This window comes from Aphelocoma coerulescens, chromosome 1A, assembly GCF_041296385.1.
Source record: "Aphelocoma coerulescens isolate FSJ_1873_10779 chromosome 1A, UR_Acoe_1.0, whole genome shotgun sequence".
NCBI classification, from domain to species: domain Eukaryota; kingdom Metazoa; phylum Chordata; class Aves; order Passeriformes; family Corvidae; genus Aphelocoma; species Aphelocoma coerulescens.
Window position 1 is genome coordinate 40,898,686 of NC_091014.1, and position 17,794 is coordinate 40,916,479.

A 17,794-nucleotide genomic window follows, 5' to 3' on the forward strand; every position below is an offset into this window, starting at 1 on the left:
TTTATAATTAAAAAAATTGAACCATCAGAAACTAAACTTAAAAATTAATTTCTTTTCTACAGTATGACAAAGATTAGTGGATCTTTTTTTTTTCTTCGCTGGGTTGCAGTTGTAGCTTTTAATTCAGTCAATCAGATTTTTTAAAACACGACTTTGAAGAAGTGTTGGTTTACAATTACTGAATGCTTTGGGGGTTAAAATAATGACTTAATTAAATGCTATTGTCCTCAAAATGTCTGTGTAATTATAAGATGTCAGTACCACTACCATGACTAATACAGCATATCTTTAAAATCCTGTCCTTGCTCACTTATAGGCACCTGTTCCCAAGGGTGGGTGGCATTCCAGAGCAGCTGCTACCGAATAGGTAAGGAGAGCAAGCCATGGAAGGTGGCACAACGAATCTGTGAAGCCTCTTCGCAAGGGGCACATCTTCTTGACATAGGGAGTGAAGAAGAACGTGGATTTGTGTTGTCATATCTCCAGAAAATTAATCGAATAATCATGTTGTGGACAGGTCTTAATGACCTAAAGGTCAGTATATTCTATCTTCTTTGTTATTACAGATATGGAAGCAGGAGAACTTTGAAATAGAGAAACCAATCCTTTGGAACAAAAATTACTGAACAGTTCACTGGTTATTTGTTCATATAGTTACTAGTAATTAGATGAAGAACTATCGTTTCTTCCTATTTAGAAATACTGAAAATACTTAGAAGGTCATAGCTGGGGAAAAAAAACCCCATAGTGTATATACTTAACCTGTAATTGTGTGTGTGTATTTCCCGGGGATATTATTTTGCCTGTAGGTGGTGCTGCATTACCAGATTTTAAATCTCAGTCTACACACACTTGATACTGTGGATATCTAAGTCTGGGGTTGGCTTTCTCAGTTTTGCTGCAGGTCTGAAATGTTGAGTGTTGAGCTTAGTGATGTTTGTCCAATACAGGTGGAGCAAAGTGTTTATTGTAAAATATTTCCTGTTCCTCGTATTCAGAATATGAAAGTTCTTAATGCCACATCTGCTGTTACAAAATGATTCAGTGTTGCATGGTGTGTGATTTGGGAAGAACTACAGACATAAATTAAACTGTTGGGAAAGCTCTTGGAAAGATGGAGGCACTGTGCCAGAAATTATTTTACTGTGAAAGTAGCAAAACCAAAGCAAACTTTATGTGTAAAAGCAGGAGTGGTAAGTGTCACACCACATGTCATAGAGACAGAAAATTTCCTTTTTGTAGACTCTGTTAAATATTGGGGCTACACAAACAAGTGAGAGTGAGATAACATGCAAGCTGAGGAAACACAAATCTGTCTAGGTTAGAGAAACACTGTAGCCATCCTGGCTAGTAAAGCACCAGGAATATATGCACTTTCCATGTAATATGATTTTGTAAATATGACTCTAAAGTCGCTTGTCAAATTCCTATAAGTTTTACACCGTAGTGATATTCCTTGTAACCAGCTTGGAATTTTAGAAATAAGGTAGTATTTGTAAGAGGCTGTCAGAAATAGCTGTCCCGTGGAAGCATTATATTTTTGCATGTTGGAAAGAGTAGTAGAAAGTTGGTTTTTTTAAACTCTGATTACACAGAAAAGAGTTAATTTCCAGTTTGGAATTTGACTGTTAGTCAACTGTTTAATCATTACATGCATTTTTATGTTTGTGGGAGTCAGTCAGTTAAATGAACTAGATGAGAACCTATGTTGTTTTAAGAATAGCAAGGGATAGCTTGTTTTCCTAAATATTTGTACTTAATTAGTGTGTTCAAGCGCTGTCTGAACATGTTTTGGTCCTAAATGTCATTGTTGTCATCTGCCCTCATGAGAACTAAAAATTGTACTTGCACCAAATTGCCCTTACTTGAGGAGTTTAAATATCATGGGACATGCAGTAGGAGTTGCAGGATTTCTTTAAAATCTGATATGAATTGAAGATTCATTTATTTTTGCTTTCTCATTTGTATTTGAAGCATTAGGAAGTTATTGTTCTTTTTTCAGTAAGAAAGTTCAAAATTTCTATTTTTCTCCAAGAAGCCCAGGACTTGAAACACTTGCTGAGAAAAAGTTGAGGCTATAACCTACTCAGAAGATTCCAGCAGCAGAAAACTGCCAAGCAGTGTGACACTAATAAAAAATTAACAGCACTGTGAACAGGATTAGTTCTGTTGCATTTGTACTCTCACAGTTTCTCCTTCTTTAACCCTACTTTGATCTATATCTGAATAAAAGCCCTTCCTGGTGAGGATGAGCATTCTGTGAAATGCAACAGAGACCCTAGAGATGTAGGTCACTGCATGAATGAATGGAGTGCTTTGGTGATACCCTCATGTCTGTCTGTTGGTGCAGTTCTTCAGTTAGGAAGTGGAAAATGTTGCCAAAGACTGTTTACTGAACTTTCTCCTACAAGCCTTGCTGCAGAGGTTTGTGTCATTGTAGTATCTCATGGTTTCCTGTGCTTGTCCTTAACTCCAGTGTCTAGGAAGACCACTTAATAAAAAAAAGATATGCATTGATCTGTATAGCATTTTTGAAGTGGCAGACTATATGCACAAGTCCTCCTGAAAGACAAGTTCACATATTTCATACCATTGAAAATGTTCTTTGCTCTCTTGGGAAATGAAAGATATCACAATATTTTATTTCATTTTTTCAACACACCAAATTAATTGAAAAAATGGGCTTATTCTTAACAAATGTGACTTTTTATCATTTTCTCAGAGAAATGAAAAAAATTAGTTTCTTCCTCCCTTTCCACTCTTCTGAACATCTTTAATAAAAGGATAAACAACAAGTCTTAAAATGATGAGATACCTCACCATTTCTCCACTGGAGTACTTAAAGCATTCACTTAGATTGTAGGAGCACAGACTTGCTATGCCTGAGTGCATTTACGCTCTTTTGCCTCCAGAGAGTGCCCTAATGCCATGCCTAAATGTGTTGGGTTTTCTATTAATGCCCTGTAGATGTAAGAATATTTTAGTGTAGTGCAGACTGAAGCCTGTGTCCTACTGGAGGGATCTGCCTTACGATGCTGGAAGCAGACTGGGCAAGCATCTTTCCCCAAATTGTCGTGTTGCCCCACTCTAATGTTTGTAGAGCTCTGCTGGAAAACCAGAAATTACCTCAGAGGTTAGAACCCTGGAGTGAGGTGTGAGTGTCCTGACTGCTGAGAAACCAGCAAACAGGAGAAGGGGGAAAGATAGCATTTCCTCATCTGATTGTGAATCTGGTCACAGTTATTTTCAGCTAAATATTTCTGTTTTCAGACAAAATTTATGAGTATTTTTTGGCTGACTGATGTTTTAAATGAATACCATTTTTAGAAAATTATCTATAACTATTATTAAATTATTTGATTAATAATGAATTTTAAAGGATTGTTTGTAATGATGAAACATACTCATGTAGTTTTTATTATATTATGCTATGTTATATTATTATCTTGTAATCTTTGTAATAGAAAGGATAGAATTTTAGATTGAAACCTTTATTAAAAATAGTCCTATATAATTAATTTGTGTAAATGAAGTACATAAATTTTGGATGTTTTGGAGATATACTTGCCATGAGGGAAGCCTTAATAATTTATAAATATAACCTAAAAATATATGCTTTGTAATTTTATTTTTTTCAATCCAGGAAGAAGGTCAGCTCTTGTGGACAGATGGATCTCCTTATCTTCTAAAAGCTGGTATCTCATCTCTGTCAATGATACCAGAAAATCAAACTGACTGCTATGCCCTTCAGAGAGATCCCACTGGCCCAGACTATTTCTTCACTGGATTTTTCTGCTATGTACAGCTGCCATATATTTGTGAATATGAATGTAACTATATTTTTTCAATCTTTTGCATTTATTCTTAAAAGCCTTGCCTTGATTAAGTTTGCATTTGAAGGTACAAATATAAAAAGAAAAGGTTTTAATGATTTTCAAATTTTTTCATTTTTGATGTTCTTTTTCAGTACCTCTGGTACCAGAAGACTTCACGTTTGATGTGAGTGATGTCAAGACAACTGAAGCTGTATTTGTGTGGAACAATATGGACACGTGGCTTAAGTCAGGCTTTGCACTGATACTTAAGTACTATTTTGATCAGTGGAAACCATACATTCTGAACTTGCCTGGGAATACAACGCAAACAAAAATTGGGCAGTTGTCTCCCGGCCTTCGCTATAGTTTCTTATTAGCAGCAAGGAACCCAGAAGGAGCACAGACTGTCTTAAGTCCAATTCTGAAGGTAGAAACAAGTAAGTTACAAAAATAAATAGCAGTAATAACCAGATAATAAAATATTTTTTGCATTCTCTATCACGGTGTCCCGCAGTGGTAGGGAGGAGAAGAGAGATCCAACAGGCAGGAATTGTGCAGCAAGATTCATTTATTTATTTATTTTACAACTCTATTTTTATAGACTTTTTTCTTCATAGTCTTGTTGGTCAAAGGATCAGCCACCCCTTGGGGGTGATTGGCTAAAATCCTAAAACATCCATTGTCAAAATATTTTTCTACTGTATCATAAACAAAGCTCTGCAAGGTCGCAGGTGTTCATAGTTTATAGAACTCTGCTAATATCTTCCGTGAGAGAGAAAAATATCTCATGGGACTGGAAAGAAGCAAGAAAAATTCTTGCTAGCAACAATATTGTATCCACAATTTTTCCTTTAATGATACCGTTTCTTGTGCTGATATTTTGTCTGAAAATATAAATAAATCTGAACATGTATTCTGAACTCAGGATTTACTAGTTTGTGAAGTGGATTCCAAAGACTTCTTTTTGCTTTGTACTAAAATGCTTTGTCAGGATTGATGAGGAAAAGCTCTGAAGTTTGCAGTGCCTGCAAATAGAAAACCGTACAAATTCTGTTTCTGTGAAGCATATTTTAAAATCTCACTATTACAATGATTTTACTCACAGAGTTTCTACTGATGTTTAAAGGTAAAGCTGGATGTCGAAGTAGCAAAGAAATTTTGGCTGTGATGGTGAAACAGAGTAGCATATTTTCCAATCTGAAGTAAAAGATTTTGTTGGACAAAGCAGAGGTGTCCCTGAATATCTGAAGCTAAGATGGCCTTTATTGTTTAAAAATACATTGCCTTTTGACTTGCTACATGATGCACTGTGGCATACGTAATATTCATTCACAATTAACTTGTAAAGTCTATCTGAATGAAGCCAAATGAAACCTGCCAGTTGGTAGAGGTGATAAATGCCTTTGCACCTAATAAAGTGGAGATGCCTTCAAGGAAAAACTACTTTATAGACACAACTTTAGGTGCAAATTTTCTTCATATTCCTGTTTATGTTGTACTGGGAAGATGTTCTCATTTTCAGAAATTAAAGAGAAGATAGTGCCCTAATATTTTTACCAGTTCTGTCAAGGCAGCCCAAACATACAGAGAGGTCTATTTTCTTAGAGTCAGAACAAAATAGAAGTTAATCTTTGGGGAAAGAAGCTGTTCTTTTTCTCCAGCAAGTACGTTTTGTACAGTTAATTTCCTCCTCCAGGAGGGTGCTTTAGTGCACTTGAAAGTCCTTCCATCTCCTGTGCCTACCAGACTCTCTCCTCCATAATTTGATGGGGTTTTTTCTATATATAAGACCTTGTAATGCAAGTTGCCTCTGTAATAAAGGAAATACATTCCTGTTTTCTTCTTTGAGAAGCAAATTTGAGAGGTAGGCCTGTGGGAACCTCATGTAGCTCAACCAGGCCAAGTACAAGGTTCTGCACCTCTGCTGGGGCAATCCCAAGGACAAGCACAGGCTGGGTGGAGAATGGATCAAGGCTAGTATTGGACAGAAAGACTTGGGAACGTTTGTGGATGAAAAGCTTAATGTGACCCAGCAGTATGCACTCACAGCCCAGAAAGCCAACTGCATCCTGGGCTGCAGTGAGGGAGGTGATTCTGACCTTCTGTTCTGCTCCTGTGAACCCCACCTGGAGTGCTGTGTACAGCTCTGGGGTCTCCATCACAAGAAAGATGCTGAATTTTTGGAATGAGTCCAGAGATGGCCACTAACTAGATCAGAGGACTGGAGAATCTCTCCTGTGAAGACAGACTAAGAGACTTGGGGCTGTTCAGTCTGGAGAAGAAAAGCCTCCAGGGAGACCTTACAGCACCTTCTAGTACCTAAAGAGAGTCTACAAGAGAGCTGGAGAGGGACTTTTCATGAAGGCATGTATTGACTGGACAAAGAGGGACAGCCTCAAGCTGCAGGAGGGTAGTTTTAGATTAGATAATAGGAAGAACCAGTGTTGATATGCTGGAACTGGTTGCCCAGAGAGGCTGTGGACTCCACATCCCTGGAAGTGTTCAAGACCAGGATGGATGGGGCTTTGAGTAAGCTGGTCTGGTGGTAGGTGTCCCTGCCCATGGCAGGAGGGTTAGAACTTGATTAAGTCTTTAAGGTCCCTTCCAACTCAAACCACTCTGTGATTCTGTGATGCTATGAACTGGAGTAATGCATGCCATTTGCCTTGGATGGTGTTTCTGAACTGACTGAAATACAAGAGAGGACCTAAACAGGAAACTGGGTTCTATATAAGGAGCGAGTTGATTCAGAAAAACCTCAGTTAGAGAGTAGGAGTATTCTCTGTGTATCAATATTCACTGTCACTGGTACACTGTCAAGGTTGCTTTGTTAGATTTGCTCTAATAGTGTTTAGTCTGTATGTAAGTGTGTATTGTTAGGTTTTCAGGCTCTATTTAAAACACACAAACAAACAAACAAAAAGACACAACAAAACACCCCACAGTTATTGGTGAAAGGCCTGAGAAACTATTATCCTATTTCTATTCCTAATCTTATTCAACAGGGCCGTTGCACTCCCAGAAGTTAGAGGTTACGTATGTTTCATCTGCAGAAATACATTTAAAATGGAAGCCTCCACAGCATTCATCCAGTGCTTCTTTTCAGTACTACCTGGTCAACATATTGGATACCAAAACCAACATCTGGGAACAGTTACCAGTTGAAAAAAGCAAGACTTCCATAGTCATACAAAACATCAAACCTTATCATCAGTATCAGTTATATTTACAGAATGTAGCAGAGAAAGGAACTCTAAGCTGCCACGAGAAGCCTATATTAATCACAACAGGTGATGTATCCATTTTCTAGTTTTATTTTACTAGACAGATTTTAGATTGAAAATACAAGGCATAAAAGTATCTTTAAAGCCATGTCAGATTGTGGTTGTTGGGATATTCTTCAGAAATATTCCAAAATTGTGAAAGTACCAATCCCTTTATGTATTCATTTGCCTACTTAGACCATATTAGTATGAACTAAAGAAATTACATTCTGTGATAAATTCTGATTCATAGTTAGTATCTTTAATTTTAGCAAAGTTAAAACATTACAATGATGTCTCAAATCTTTTAGGGTAGACTAATTTATTTTTCTAATAATGGATACTGAGACTCAGACTGTGTCATCTTTTTATTCTTTACTTTTACATCATATATACTCTGTATATATCCAGTGGAATGGAATATGCTTGCAAAATGAGTCGCTATTTGTTATGAGAAAACAGAAAGTAGAATCTGCCTGTAACAGGCAGTTGTCTGCAAACTATTTCAAGAAATAATTAAATGAATCAGTAGCTTTAAAATCATGACATCTTAGAAGAAAAAACAAACCAAGAGACATCATTGGGAAGTGATTGTAAATTGATAGTAAGTTTGATATATGGTTTTATACTGACATCTTTTTCTTTGATCAAGCCGTCAGTCCACCTACAGCTGTTTATATTCACCCAGAGGATGTAGAAGAGGAGAGTGTAATCCTTCACTGGAAGCTGCCACAAGAGTGTCAGGAATCCTACATTGAAGTGAAACCTAATGCAGACATAGGTGAAATTAAAAAGTTTTTATTAAGCAACACAGAAGAATTAAAGGTTGATGGCCTAGTTCCTGGAATGGCTTATGAAATAGCAGTGGCAAGTGTGAAAAATGGAACTATGAGTGAACTGAAGACCATTCCATGCACTTTAAGTAAGATACTGCTTATAATGGAAAATACAGACTGTAATACATACGTCAGTCTTGCTATAGTTGCTATCACCTAATAGATTTTGTAGACCAAACCAGCTTGCTAAATAGGCAAGGATCAAAACTTAAATATGAAATGTAGAGATCCTAATCCTAATTGTTAACAGCAAAATTAACAACTTTTGTAAAGAGAGTGCAGCCTTTGAAAACATCCTGGTACTAGTGACAACTGTGATGGGGACCACAGCTGGAAATCCTGCTCCCACTGGCAGAAGAAACTGGGTGAATCATTGATTTGTATTGAAATAGGAAAATATTGGAATGGTTGCAAAAGATTTTTTTTTTTGGAGATACATTAATTCTTCTGTGAACGGTGAGAAAGAAATTGCTTTACCATTAGTAAGAGGCTGCTAGGAAAGAATTGAAGTAATAATAGCTAAAAATAAAAGCTTTTCATTGTTTGTTAAGGCATATTTCCCATCGATTGGGAAGGGTTTATTGAAGGATCTTAGTTTACCAAAATGTTGAAACACTTTTGGTACAGTATAAAGTATAAATTTTTTGCATATGTGAAAGGAGTGGGCAGGATTCACTTATACATGTAGTATGTAAAGGCTGCAGCTGTCAGGTTATGGGTTTATTGTCATTTTTTTTCTAAATGATTGTCATTTTTTTTCTAAATGATTACAGTATTTTGGAGGGTAACAGTCTTAAGTCTTTTCCAGAATTTTTTATATAGGATTAGATTTAATACCTCATTCACGACACAGACGACAAAATTCTAGATGGGATATTTCACAGCTGTCAGAGCCAACTGTAAGGGAAGAAAACTAAACATGTCAATGTTGTATCCATCAAATGTATCTCATTCTCCATGGTCATCTCCCTGTCCATATCTACATTTCTGTACAGTTTTCCAGTTATCCTGCTTACCTTCTTGGTGCAATTGTGGCTGAGAAGGAAATTCTAATAATAAATACTTAAAAGATATTGTTTCTGAGCTAAGACATTTTACTATTGTAGCTATGAATTTGCACGCAGCAAGAGTATTTCTCAGGGCAGTTGCTTCAGGTCCATTATGAAGTTTTCATTTAATTTACTTTCAACTGGTTTAACATGTGGCAATTTTTTTCTTCTAGAGCCCAAGCCTGTTCAAATTGTAGTTCCTTATGTGCTCTATAGCAATGCTGTGGTACTATTTGTTCGCATGCCCGATATTGGAGTATTTGATGGCATCTATGTTACAAGTAAAGAAGGACCTAATGCAACATTCTCTTTAAAAAGTGATGGTAAAATAACAATTGAAAACCTTACTGCAGGAAGAGAATATGATTTCTGTGTCTCCACAAAAAGTGGAAACATTTTGAGCTCCTTTTACCGTATAAATGGTGTAAAAACATGTGAGTATTTTAAGTTCTTATAAAATCGCACCATATAAAATCTTAGTTTTTGAACCTTTTAAATTTTATTGGTATTTCAGTGCAATAGAAAAGACATGCTATTCAAAAATCATCTTAATATATCTGTGTAAGCAATTTGCAGTTGTACTAACACTAGCTGTTTTTTAAACAAGACTATATGAATCCCTTATAATTTCTAAATGTGCTAAATGGTGTTTTTTATATTGTGTATAAAATGTCTAGCAAGCATTTCGGGAATTTAGGCTGTATTAAATTATTGTCCTTATGGGAGAAAAGACACATTTTGACCACTTATTTTAAACAAGTAGATGAGTATTAAAGGAGCTACTTCTGTGCCTTGAAATTACTAAGTTTATTCATCCTGGTGCAGCTTTAAGTGACAAATAAAAGTGTTGAGATTCTCCAAGGTAATAAATTCATTTACAAAGACATTAAAAGAGCTGTAATGGAAAGGACTGCTTCTAGCAAGGCCTTTAAAAATGCAATTTTAGTAGAAACTTTCAAAATGTTTAAAAATACCTGCTCAAATTTTGCGTTTTGACTTTCCTATTTTTTAATTGTATTTATACTTCCTCAAGTTTTTCTTTTCCCATTTTATCATTTTCCTTTAAAATTTTTTTTTACCCTGTTTCTTTCAGACTAGAAATGTTATAAAAGGAAAAATTAGGATAGAATCTAAGGAAGAAAGGAAGAAAGAAGAAGAGAAGAGGGCAAGACAGAAAAAAAATCTTTCCCAAATAAAGAAATCCTTGAAAGATTACTTTTCTTAAAAGAGTTTTAATAAAAACTTGGTGTTCAGTCAATCTTATGCCAGCATTTCCTAAATTTAGTGGTAAACTGCCTTAGAAAACCTAGTCTTGTTCTGGGTCTTCTTGGGCCTCAAAAATTTGGAAATAAAAATCCTGACCCCTTACATGCATACAATTTTTCCTCAGAAAATGTGTAAATTTTGGTATATTCCAGACAGAAATGGCTGTGATGGGAATAAAAGCGATGTAGAGAAGAGTGGAAAATTTCCTGTAATGTGATCTGAATTGTACCTGACAAGACTATACTAATTAGTGTATTTGTCTAGCCTGATCTACCCAATTTTGCTGAGCATTTTGACAAAATTTAGGTGCATTCTGACCACTATGGTGGTGCTTTTGGAGGAATTAACTTCATTCTGGAGAACTTTCCCACCTAGGAGTGCCAGCTCTGTCCTCAGAGAGAAATGCATATTCAACCTCATGTAATTTTAAGATAAAAAAGCAAGAAAATTTTCTTAAATAGTGGTATTACATATATATTTTTTTCTTTCTCTATTTTTTTCTTTCTCTATTTTGGAATTGCTGTGTGTCTGCATGTCTGAGATCAGATTTTACCCTCTGTTTGTCTGTTACCGATTATCTTCACTTTCATGTCTTTCCAGGAGATATGAAAAGTGTTAGATTGAACAGCTCCTGGGATTGAACAGCCATGTGTTTTGTGTTCTTCTGTAGGTCTGGCAGCTCCCCTGAATGTACAAGAGGGTAACGTCACTGACACTTCAATACAGGTCTCTTGGGACCGTGCTGATGGAGATTTTGAGCAATACGAGGTTACATGTACAAACTGTGAAAGTGCTTTCAAGGTATGCTGTGTACAGCACCACCTGTGGATAAACACTGCAGCTACTTCTCAGTATTCTGTTAAGTAATCAGAGGCTGAATTAAAAGCTTTATTTCCCATTAAAATAGTTGGGTGTGCAGTTTACATACCATAAGTGAATTTTGTAAGCAGTTTTGTGAAAGCTGTATTTGATTTTCTAGGTCCAGAAGGTCAAGCAACAAACAGCAACGTTTTTCAATCTTAGTCCTGGTAAGCTGTACAGTTTTGCAATTCGAACAGAGAAAGAAGGTTTCAGAGACAGTATTTTTGTGACAAAAGAAATAGAGACAGGTAAGACCACAATGCTGTCAAATTCAGCATTTGTTTTACTCCATCTATATCTCTTGCTTTCTTCTTGAATTTTATTTTTGTCTCAAATAGAGAAGAATAATTCAGACATTTTTGTAATTTTCTCCTTATTCTCTTTCATTGTTATTTTTCTTATTCTTTGACTGCAAGGGACCGTTAAGAATCTCAATAGTGCTCCTGTGTACAATGAACTACCAATGTTAACTTCGTGTTGATTCAAGCAGCTGTACAGTCCAGTACCTGATTCTTGCACAGTGTCTGGCCACCAACATTAGAGAAAACAATTTTTTTTTCTTAGACTTCTCTTTAATGCTTTAATTTTTCTCTTCAGCTATAACTTTGAACACAAATGTCCAGAACTAAATTCGTTTTATCATGTTTTCTCATTGGCCTCCCCTCACATCACAAGCAAATTCGGGCTTTTCTATGTTTAGTTTTACTTTGGGTTAGTACATTTGATTCTCAGCAGTGGAGTTCTCCTCAATTCCAGTACTTCTAACTGGTTGAACCTGGGGACACGGCCTCTCAGGCTATTAGATCTTGCGTGTTATAGTTTCCTCTAACAGGTCACTAATGTGAAAAAATCAAGCATAGTAGATGTGATTGAAAAGGTTCAGCACATGTGATCAGAGATATGTAATGTTTTGCATTCAAGGAGCCACTGAGTTAAAACTTACACGGGAACAACATAAAAGCATTTGTGAGAGGACGAATCATGGAGAGGCAATTATGGAGCAAGTAAATAATAATTCTCTGACATTTCCTTTTCAAGAACTAAAACTTCAAACTAGAAAACAGAAAGTAGAAAACAAGCAAAAGCAAATGGTTGTTTATTAAATTTGTAGATAAGTTGCAGAACTGCTGGCCACAAGGTATGTTGTCTGATGATTGTGATCATAGGTTCAAGTGGAGACCAAAGACATTCATAAAATAAAAATCTGCTGAGATTTATGAAATAGAAATCTCCTTTGCCTCATGAAATCCTTGGGCTGCAAACTGCAGTCTGGGGAAACTGAAAGGAATTATCACTCTATGCAATTCCTGCTTTTTCTGGAGACATATGCTTTTGGCCACTGTTGAATGAAAGATACTGTGCTAGTCGGGACTTAGGTCTCTGCAGGGCATGTTACCTCTTATACTGACATTTCTTTTTTTAAGGAATTTTCCATTTTTGAAGAACTCCACGTCAGTGATAACAGAACTGTGCTAAGCAGCATTACAGAGCAATAAACAGTTTGGCTCTGGATTTCCGGGATAACAAAAGTCCCTGTACAGGTTACTGCAGTAGTAGTAGTCTGCATGTCCTTGAGATAAGGAAGGACATGACATAATTTTTGTGGAGTTTTCATTGCATTCTGATGATGAGAGGCCTGTCATAAAGAAATGTGTTTAAAATGCGTTTTTGAATCAATGCATTTTGTTTTATTGTCACACAGTGCCAAGTGCAGTCAAATACCTGAACTGTAGCAGAGACTCTGAGTCAATAACTCTTACCTGGCCACCAGCCAAAAGTATGTTTGATGGATATATTCTTTCAATAAACAGTAAGGTCTTCAATGAGAAGAAAATGTTGCCTTCTGGTGTGAGGTATGATGATTACATTTTAAAAATAACTGACATAAACTCAAAGCAGCTGTTTCCCTGTGTATTTAAAATAAGTAGCCTGTGCTGTTATTTGTATGTTTTATGTGTTTTATGGTTTAGTTTATATACATTACTATGCCCATGTATTTTAAGAACTGCAATTTTTAAACAAATTGCAATTCTCATATGATACATTTATCCAAAGAAGAGCAAACAAAATACTGCATTGGGGTGAGCACCAGTAAAACCTGTGTGCCACTCTGGATATTTAATCCAATACTTAAAGACTTTCTATTGCTGGAACTTGCTGTGAACCATAGTGTAATGCACCCTATTTAAGATTTTATAGTACTAAAATATTTTTTGATTCACAACATATAAACATGTATGCATACATCATGTGTAAATAATATCCATAAAACTATAAAGAATTAATATATGAACATACATGCATTTTTAGAATCCTAAAGGACACAATCTCTTCTTTTAATCTTTGTAGAATGCACAAATTTGAGCATCTTCTGCCAGGAACTGATTTCTTAATCAATATTGTGACAACCAATGGATTAAAAAGAAGTCGCCCTACTGTCCTCAAGATTAGTACCTGTAGGTTCAGTTTATTAATGACTTTTCATGGTTTCAGATAATTAAGGTTTTTATATTTTAAGGTGTTTTCTAAGAAAAGCTATTCCTTATTAAATCCATGCATCTTAATGATGTCTGAATTAATGCATATAAGATTTCTTTTCAATCTAAACATCTTTGAAAATTATTATATATAAAAGCTTTTAAAACACAAACAAGTTTCCTCTGGATTGAGTGATATTTTGCCACTAACTGAATCAGCAGTAATGTTAGGATGATAAAAGTTTCCATAAAAATTGACAAATGTTGACTTTATTTCTGATTCTGTTTCTAATATATAAAGGTGAATTTCATTTATTTGAAATTCTTTTTAAGTACAAAATAAAATCTCTTTCTAGTTGGAACTAAAAAATAATAAATTAAACCTGTGTACTCTGTAGATATCAACGTCCTCAAAATTTATATAGATTATTTTAAATCTAAATTTTACATCCTCAGATCCTGATCCACCCTCAGATTTACAAGTGTTTGGACAAGAAGAGAATACAGTCTATTTTTCTTGGAAACAACCAAGAGGAGGATTCGATATGTTTCAGGTGAGATGAGAATGGGAAGAAACCATTGCAAATTTTTTTTTTGGTAATTTCTCAATTAAATTATCATTCTGTATGTACTGCAAACCCGGCAATAAATATTTATTTTTATAACCCATGTTAGTACTGGAAGGAAATACTGCTATTGGAAAAGGTCAGATAAATATGTACTTCATCTTACACAACAGTTTAAAAAATATTTCTAAAATATGCCTTTAATAGCTTTCAAAAACTGATTTTTCAACTAGTGTGAAAAAAGATCACAGGTGAAGAGTCGAATGTAACTGCAATGTAATCTTTTTTCTCAGCTTTTCAAATTTGTAATGCAAATTAATTTAACTGAAGTGAAAAATAAAAAATACATTCCATATAGAAGAATCTAAATGTTTTGTTTAGAAAGTTACAGAATAATTGGGGAGGGTTTTTTTTTTAAATATAGCAATTTATTAGACAAAACTGCAAACCTTTGCTGCCTCCCATATCCTTCTGGCCTTGGTCAGTAAGTAGTTTAGGGACTTCCTCAGTGATAGGTTTAAATTGGATATACATAAAGAAAAACAGGGGCTACTCCTGAATTTTTTTTGTTATTTATACGTCACAATTTTGTTATGTCCTGTTTAAAAAATTACACTTCTTCTTTTTAAACCTGTTAGTCTTTAGGTTCTTGGTACATTAGAAACAGCTAGTACTTCCCTGCTCACCATACCCATTCCTTTCATGATTTTATAAACTTCAATTTCTTCAATATCTCATCAGTCATTCTTTCAGTTCTCTGTCAAAAACAATCCAAAATGGCATCTAAATACTTTGCCCGCAGATCATGTTTCACTACGAAATGCAACCAGTCTCTTTTGTATCCCGGCTTTTGCAGTCTGTCTTGCATTATCCTCAGCATTTTGTAGCCACTTGTCAACATGTGGTCAATAAAACTCAGTATACTGCTGTTTTGACATGTCACTTGAATCAATACGGTTTCTAGGTATAATCTTTTATAGTTAACATACTTGACTGGGATATTCTTTGGTATGTAGCACTACCATGAGACAAAGTACTTTGCTTTAATGGTATGCACAATTTTTACCCCATATTACAGTGTCTAATCCTTTTCCTTCTGCTCTCCCATGGCTTCAATTATATCCTTACCTAAACCTGAAATCTGAGTATCCTTAGGATAGTTCCTTGACATTTTTTCTCTCTTCATTAGAGTAAAGCTGCACTGATCGCAATGGATAATAGCTGCCAGTTAACCTCTCACACTATTTTCTGGTGCAGCCTGGAGCATATTTACAAATTTTTAAATTAAATTTAATTATCTTGTTCATGTTTGAACCAGTTCAGATACACTTTTGAATGTGGTAATGCTATTGTTGCTACCCTGCAGAAAATAATTGTCATCTGTAATATTGATCTTTGCGTCACAGTATTATTGTTCAGCATTTCACAGAGCAAGCAGCCACATTAGACAGTGCTTTGTCTGTACAAATGAGCTTGTCTTTAAATCTTTAATGAGAAAGGCTTTCGTAGACTGGTTGCTTAGTAAGGTGCACCTGCATAAAAGAGATCATTTTACTAATCATTTAAAATTAATCGTCCCTGCTCACCAACTTTCTATGCTTTTCAAATTTGCAGTTTGCAGAGCAAAGAGTGCACAAAAGGTCCTTTCCTAACTTCTTTATACGAGATGTAAATCTTTAATCTATAGCTTTGCTTCTAGCATCTTGCAATGCTGTAATTCTAATAAGGTGATGACAGCTTCCAAGATTTTGTTTGTATAAACAGGCACTGTGCTGGTAAAATAGACAGAGGGGAAGTGGATCTTTCCTCCCCAGATGAATAGCAGCTAGCTGCCTCCCCTGATGAATAGCAGCTAACCCCAGTGCTTTCAGGTCACTGCCATGTGTACAACACCCCCTTTTGCTGGAGGAAATTACTTGTGACAGGACAGGACTCACTATTCAGGCAGCTGCAACCCTTCCTGGTCTCAGTATTAACTGCCACTCCTGAGAAACCCGTGTGTGTGTGGGAGATGCTTGTCCAGTGCTCTCCTCTGCATCTTGCCTCTCACTAGTGCAGATAGGAACCAGTCTTCAGGGACACTTTTCTATGTCCACAGAAAGAACTGTCGCAGGAATTATTTTTGTCACCTTAGAGCTGTCTGGAAGGTCAGAAGGAATCCTCACAGTCTCTAGGAGTCAGGTCCCCAGATTTCAGTGTTTTGATATCTCCAGCCCTTTTGTTGTCTGCAGTGGCTCTTATGAGATGAATTTTCAAGGTATAACAGTGAGCAGAGTTGAATGACTGATTCCTTGGGAGTCTTTTCAGAATCTCAGCTATGAACAGTGCACGTGTGTATTTTTTGGTTGAGTGCTTTTAGGTGTTGTTTGGCATTTTTTTCTTTGTTTTGCTTTGTTTTGGTTTTTTGTTTTGTTTTGAGGTTTTTTGCCAGAAAGGTACAGAGTTACTTAACTGTACAGTTCATCAGTATAGCTGTGAGACTGAAGAGTCAGAGTGCGCCTTATTATCCTTCCTCCAAGAGCAAAAACCTGTAAGCTTGAACTTCACTTTGCTTCCTCCATCTACTTTTAAATGTTAAAGTCATTGCTTTCACTACTTGGCTATTAAGGAATCTTAGAGTAAGTGTTCCACAATGGTGGAACATAATATAAAGCTGCTTGATCCTTTTTGTGTTTAAAATGGGGAAAATATTCTAAATATTTTTATATTAACAGGTACTTGCAATCTCTGAGCTTTACTTTTACCAACTTTGATAGTCTAATACAAGAAATTCTTTTTCTTCAATAGCTTTCGTGTTGTCTGATGAATAATGAAAAGATGCTTACCAGAACTATTTATGAAAGCAGAGCTGTAGTGAAAAATCTGACCCCTGGGACAGAATACATTTTTCAGTTAAGGACAATTAAAGGCTTGGATTCCTCTGTGGCTGTGGTGAAAAAAGTCATCACAAGTAAGGAAATACCCTCTAAATTGCCTTTTTGAAAACCAGTAAATATTCAGAGATGTTTATATCATTGTTTGTAAGTAACTAACAAAGGTCACAGGGTTCAAAATGAGACTTTAACTGTGGGAGAAAAGTTGTGCTTCTTCTTGTGATAGTTGTTTGAATAGGAGACTTGTACATAATTCGCTGGATTAAGGTTGAGGAGTCTAGACATGGCTCTTTGAAAAAAGCTTCCAGCTATAACAAAGTAAGATCTTGCCAGAATAGCTTCCTGTACTTTCATAATTACCTTGCATTTTGTTTATAATTGTTCCTGCATCTCCTAAGTTCTTGCAAGCCCATGGTCTCAGATTGGAGTATTTCTCCTGTACAAGGCCCCAGAATGCTTAAGACACTAAGAGGAATTGTGCTTCAGAGAGCTTAACAAGGTCCAGAAACCAGAATCTCGTATTCATTTTCTGTCTCTGAGCAAACACGTATTTTCCGATGTTCCTGTGATACAACATAAAAAAGAAGGAAATTTATTTGTGGCATAGATCTGAAGAAGAAGATTTATATTGAATTTTGGACTGCCAAAGCAGATAAAGAACAGCAAGTTGTAATCAGAAAATAAACAATCTCCCAGGTTTATACACATGCATATCATAGACCTCCTCTTTTCTTTGACAGATATTCTATTCTGTGGCTTGTTTGGACTATAACTCCCTAACTCAGTTT

General features: G+C 35.7%; 1 protein-coding gene across 5 annotated transcripts in view; it reads left to right on the forward strand.

Moving 5' to 3' along the window:
* Nucleotides 1-17,794, forward strand: part of PTPRQ (protein tyrosine phosphatase receptor type Q) — a 129,583-nt gene that overhangs the window by 5,594 nt on the left and 106,195 nt on the right. For all 5 annotated transcript variants that reach the window (XM_068999669.1, XM_068999644.1, XM_068999659.1 and 2 more), the window contains 12 exons: nt 317-534; nt 3,644-3,830; nt 3,968-4,252; nt 6,821-7,105; nt 7,731-8,000; nt 9,137-9,397; nt 10,900-11,030; nt 11,209-11,338; nt 12,793-12,943; nt 13,440-13,546; nt 14,024-14,121; nt 16,921-17,083. In XM_068999669.1, the coding sequence (XP_068855770.1) occupies nt 317-534; nt 3,644-3,830; nt 3,968-4,252; nt 6,821-7,105; nt 7,731-8,000; nt 9,137-9,397; nt 10,900-11,030; nt 11,209-11,338; nt 12,793-12,943; nt 13,440-13,546; nt 14,024-14,121; nt 16,921-17,083 (2,286 nt within the window). The remainder of the gene's footprint in view (nt 1-316; nt 535-3,643; nt 3,831-3,967; nt 4,253-6,820; nt 7,106-7,730; nt 8,001-9,136; nt 9,398-10,899; nt 11,031-11,208; nt 11,339-12,792; nt 12,944-13,439; nt 13,547-14,023; nt 14,122-16,920; nt 17,084-17,794) is intronic.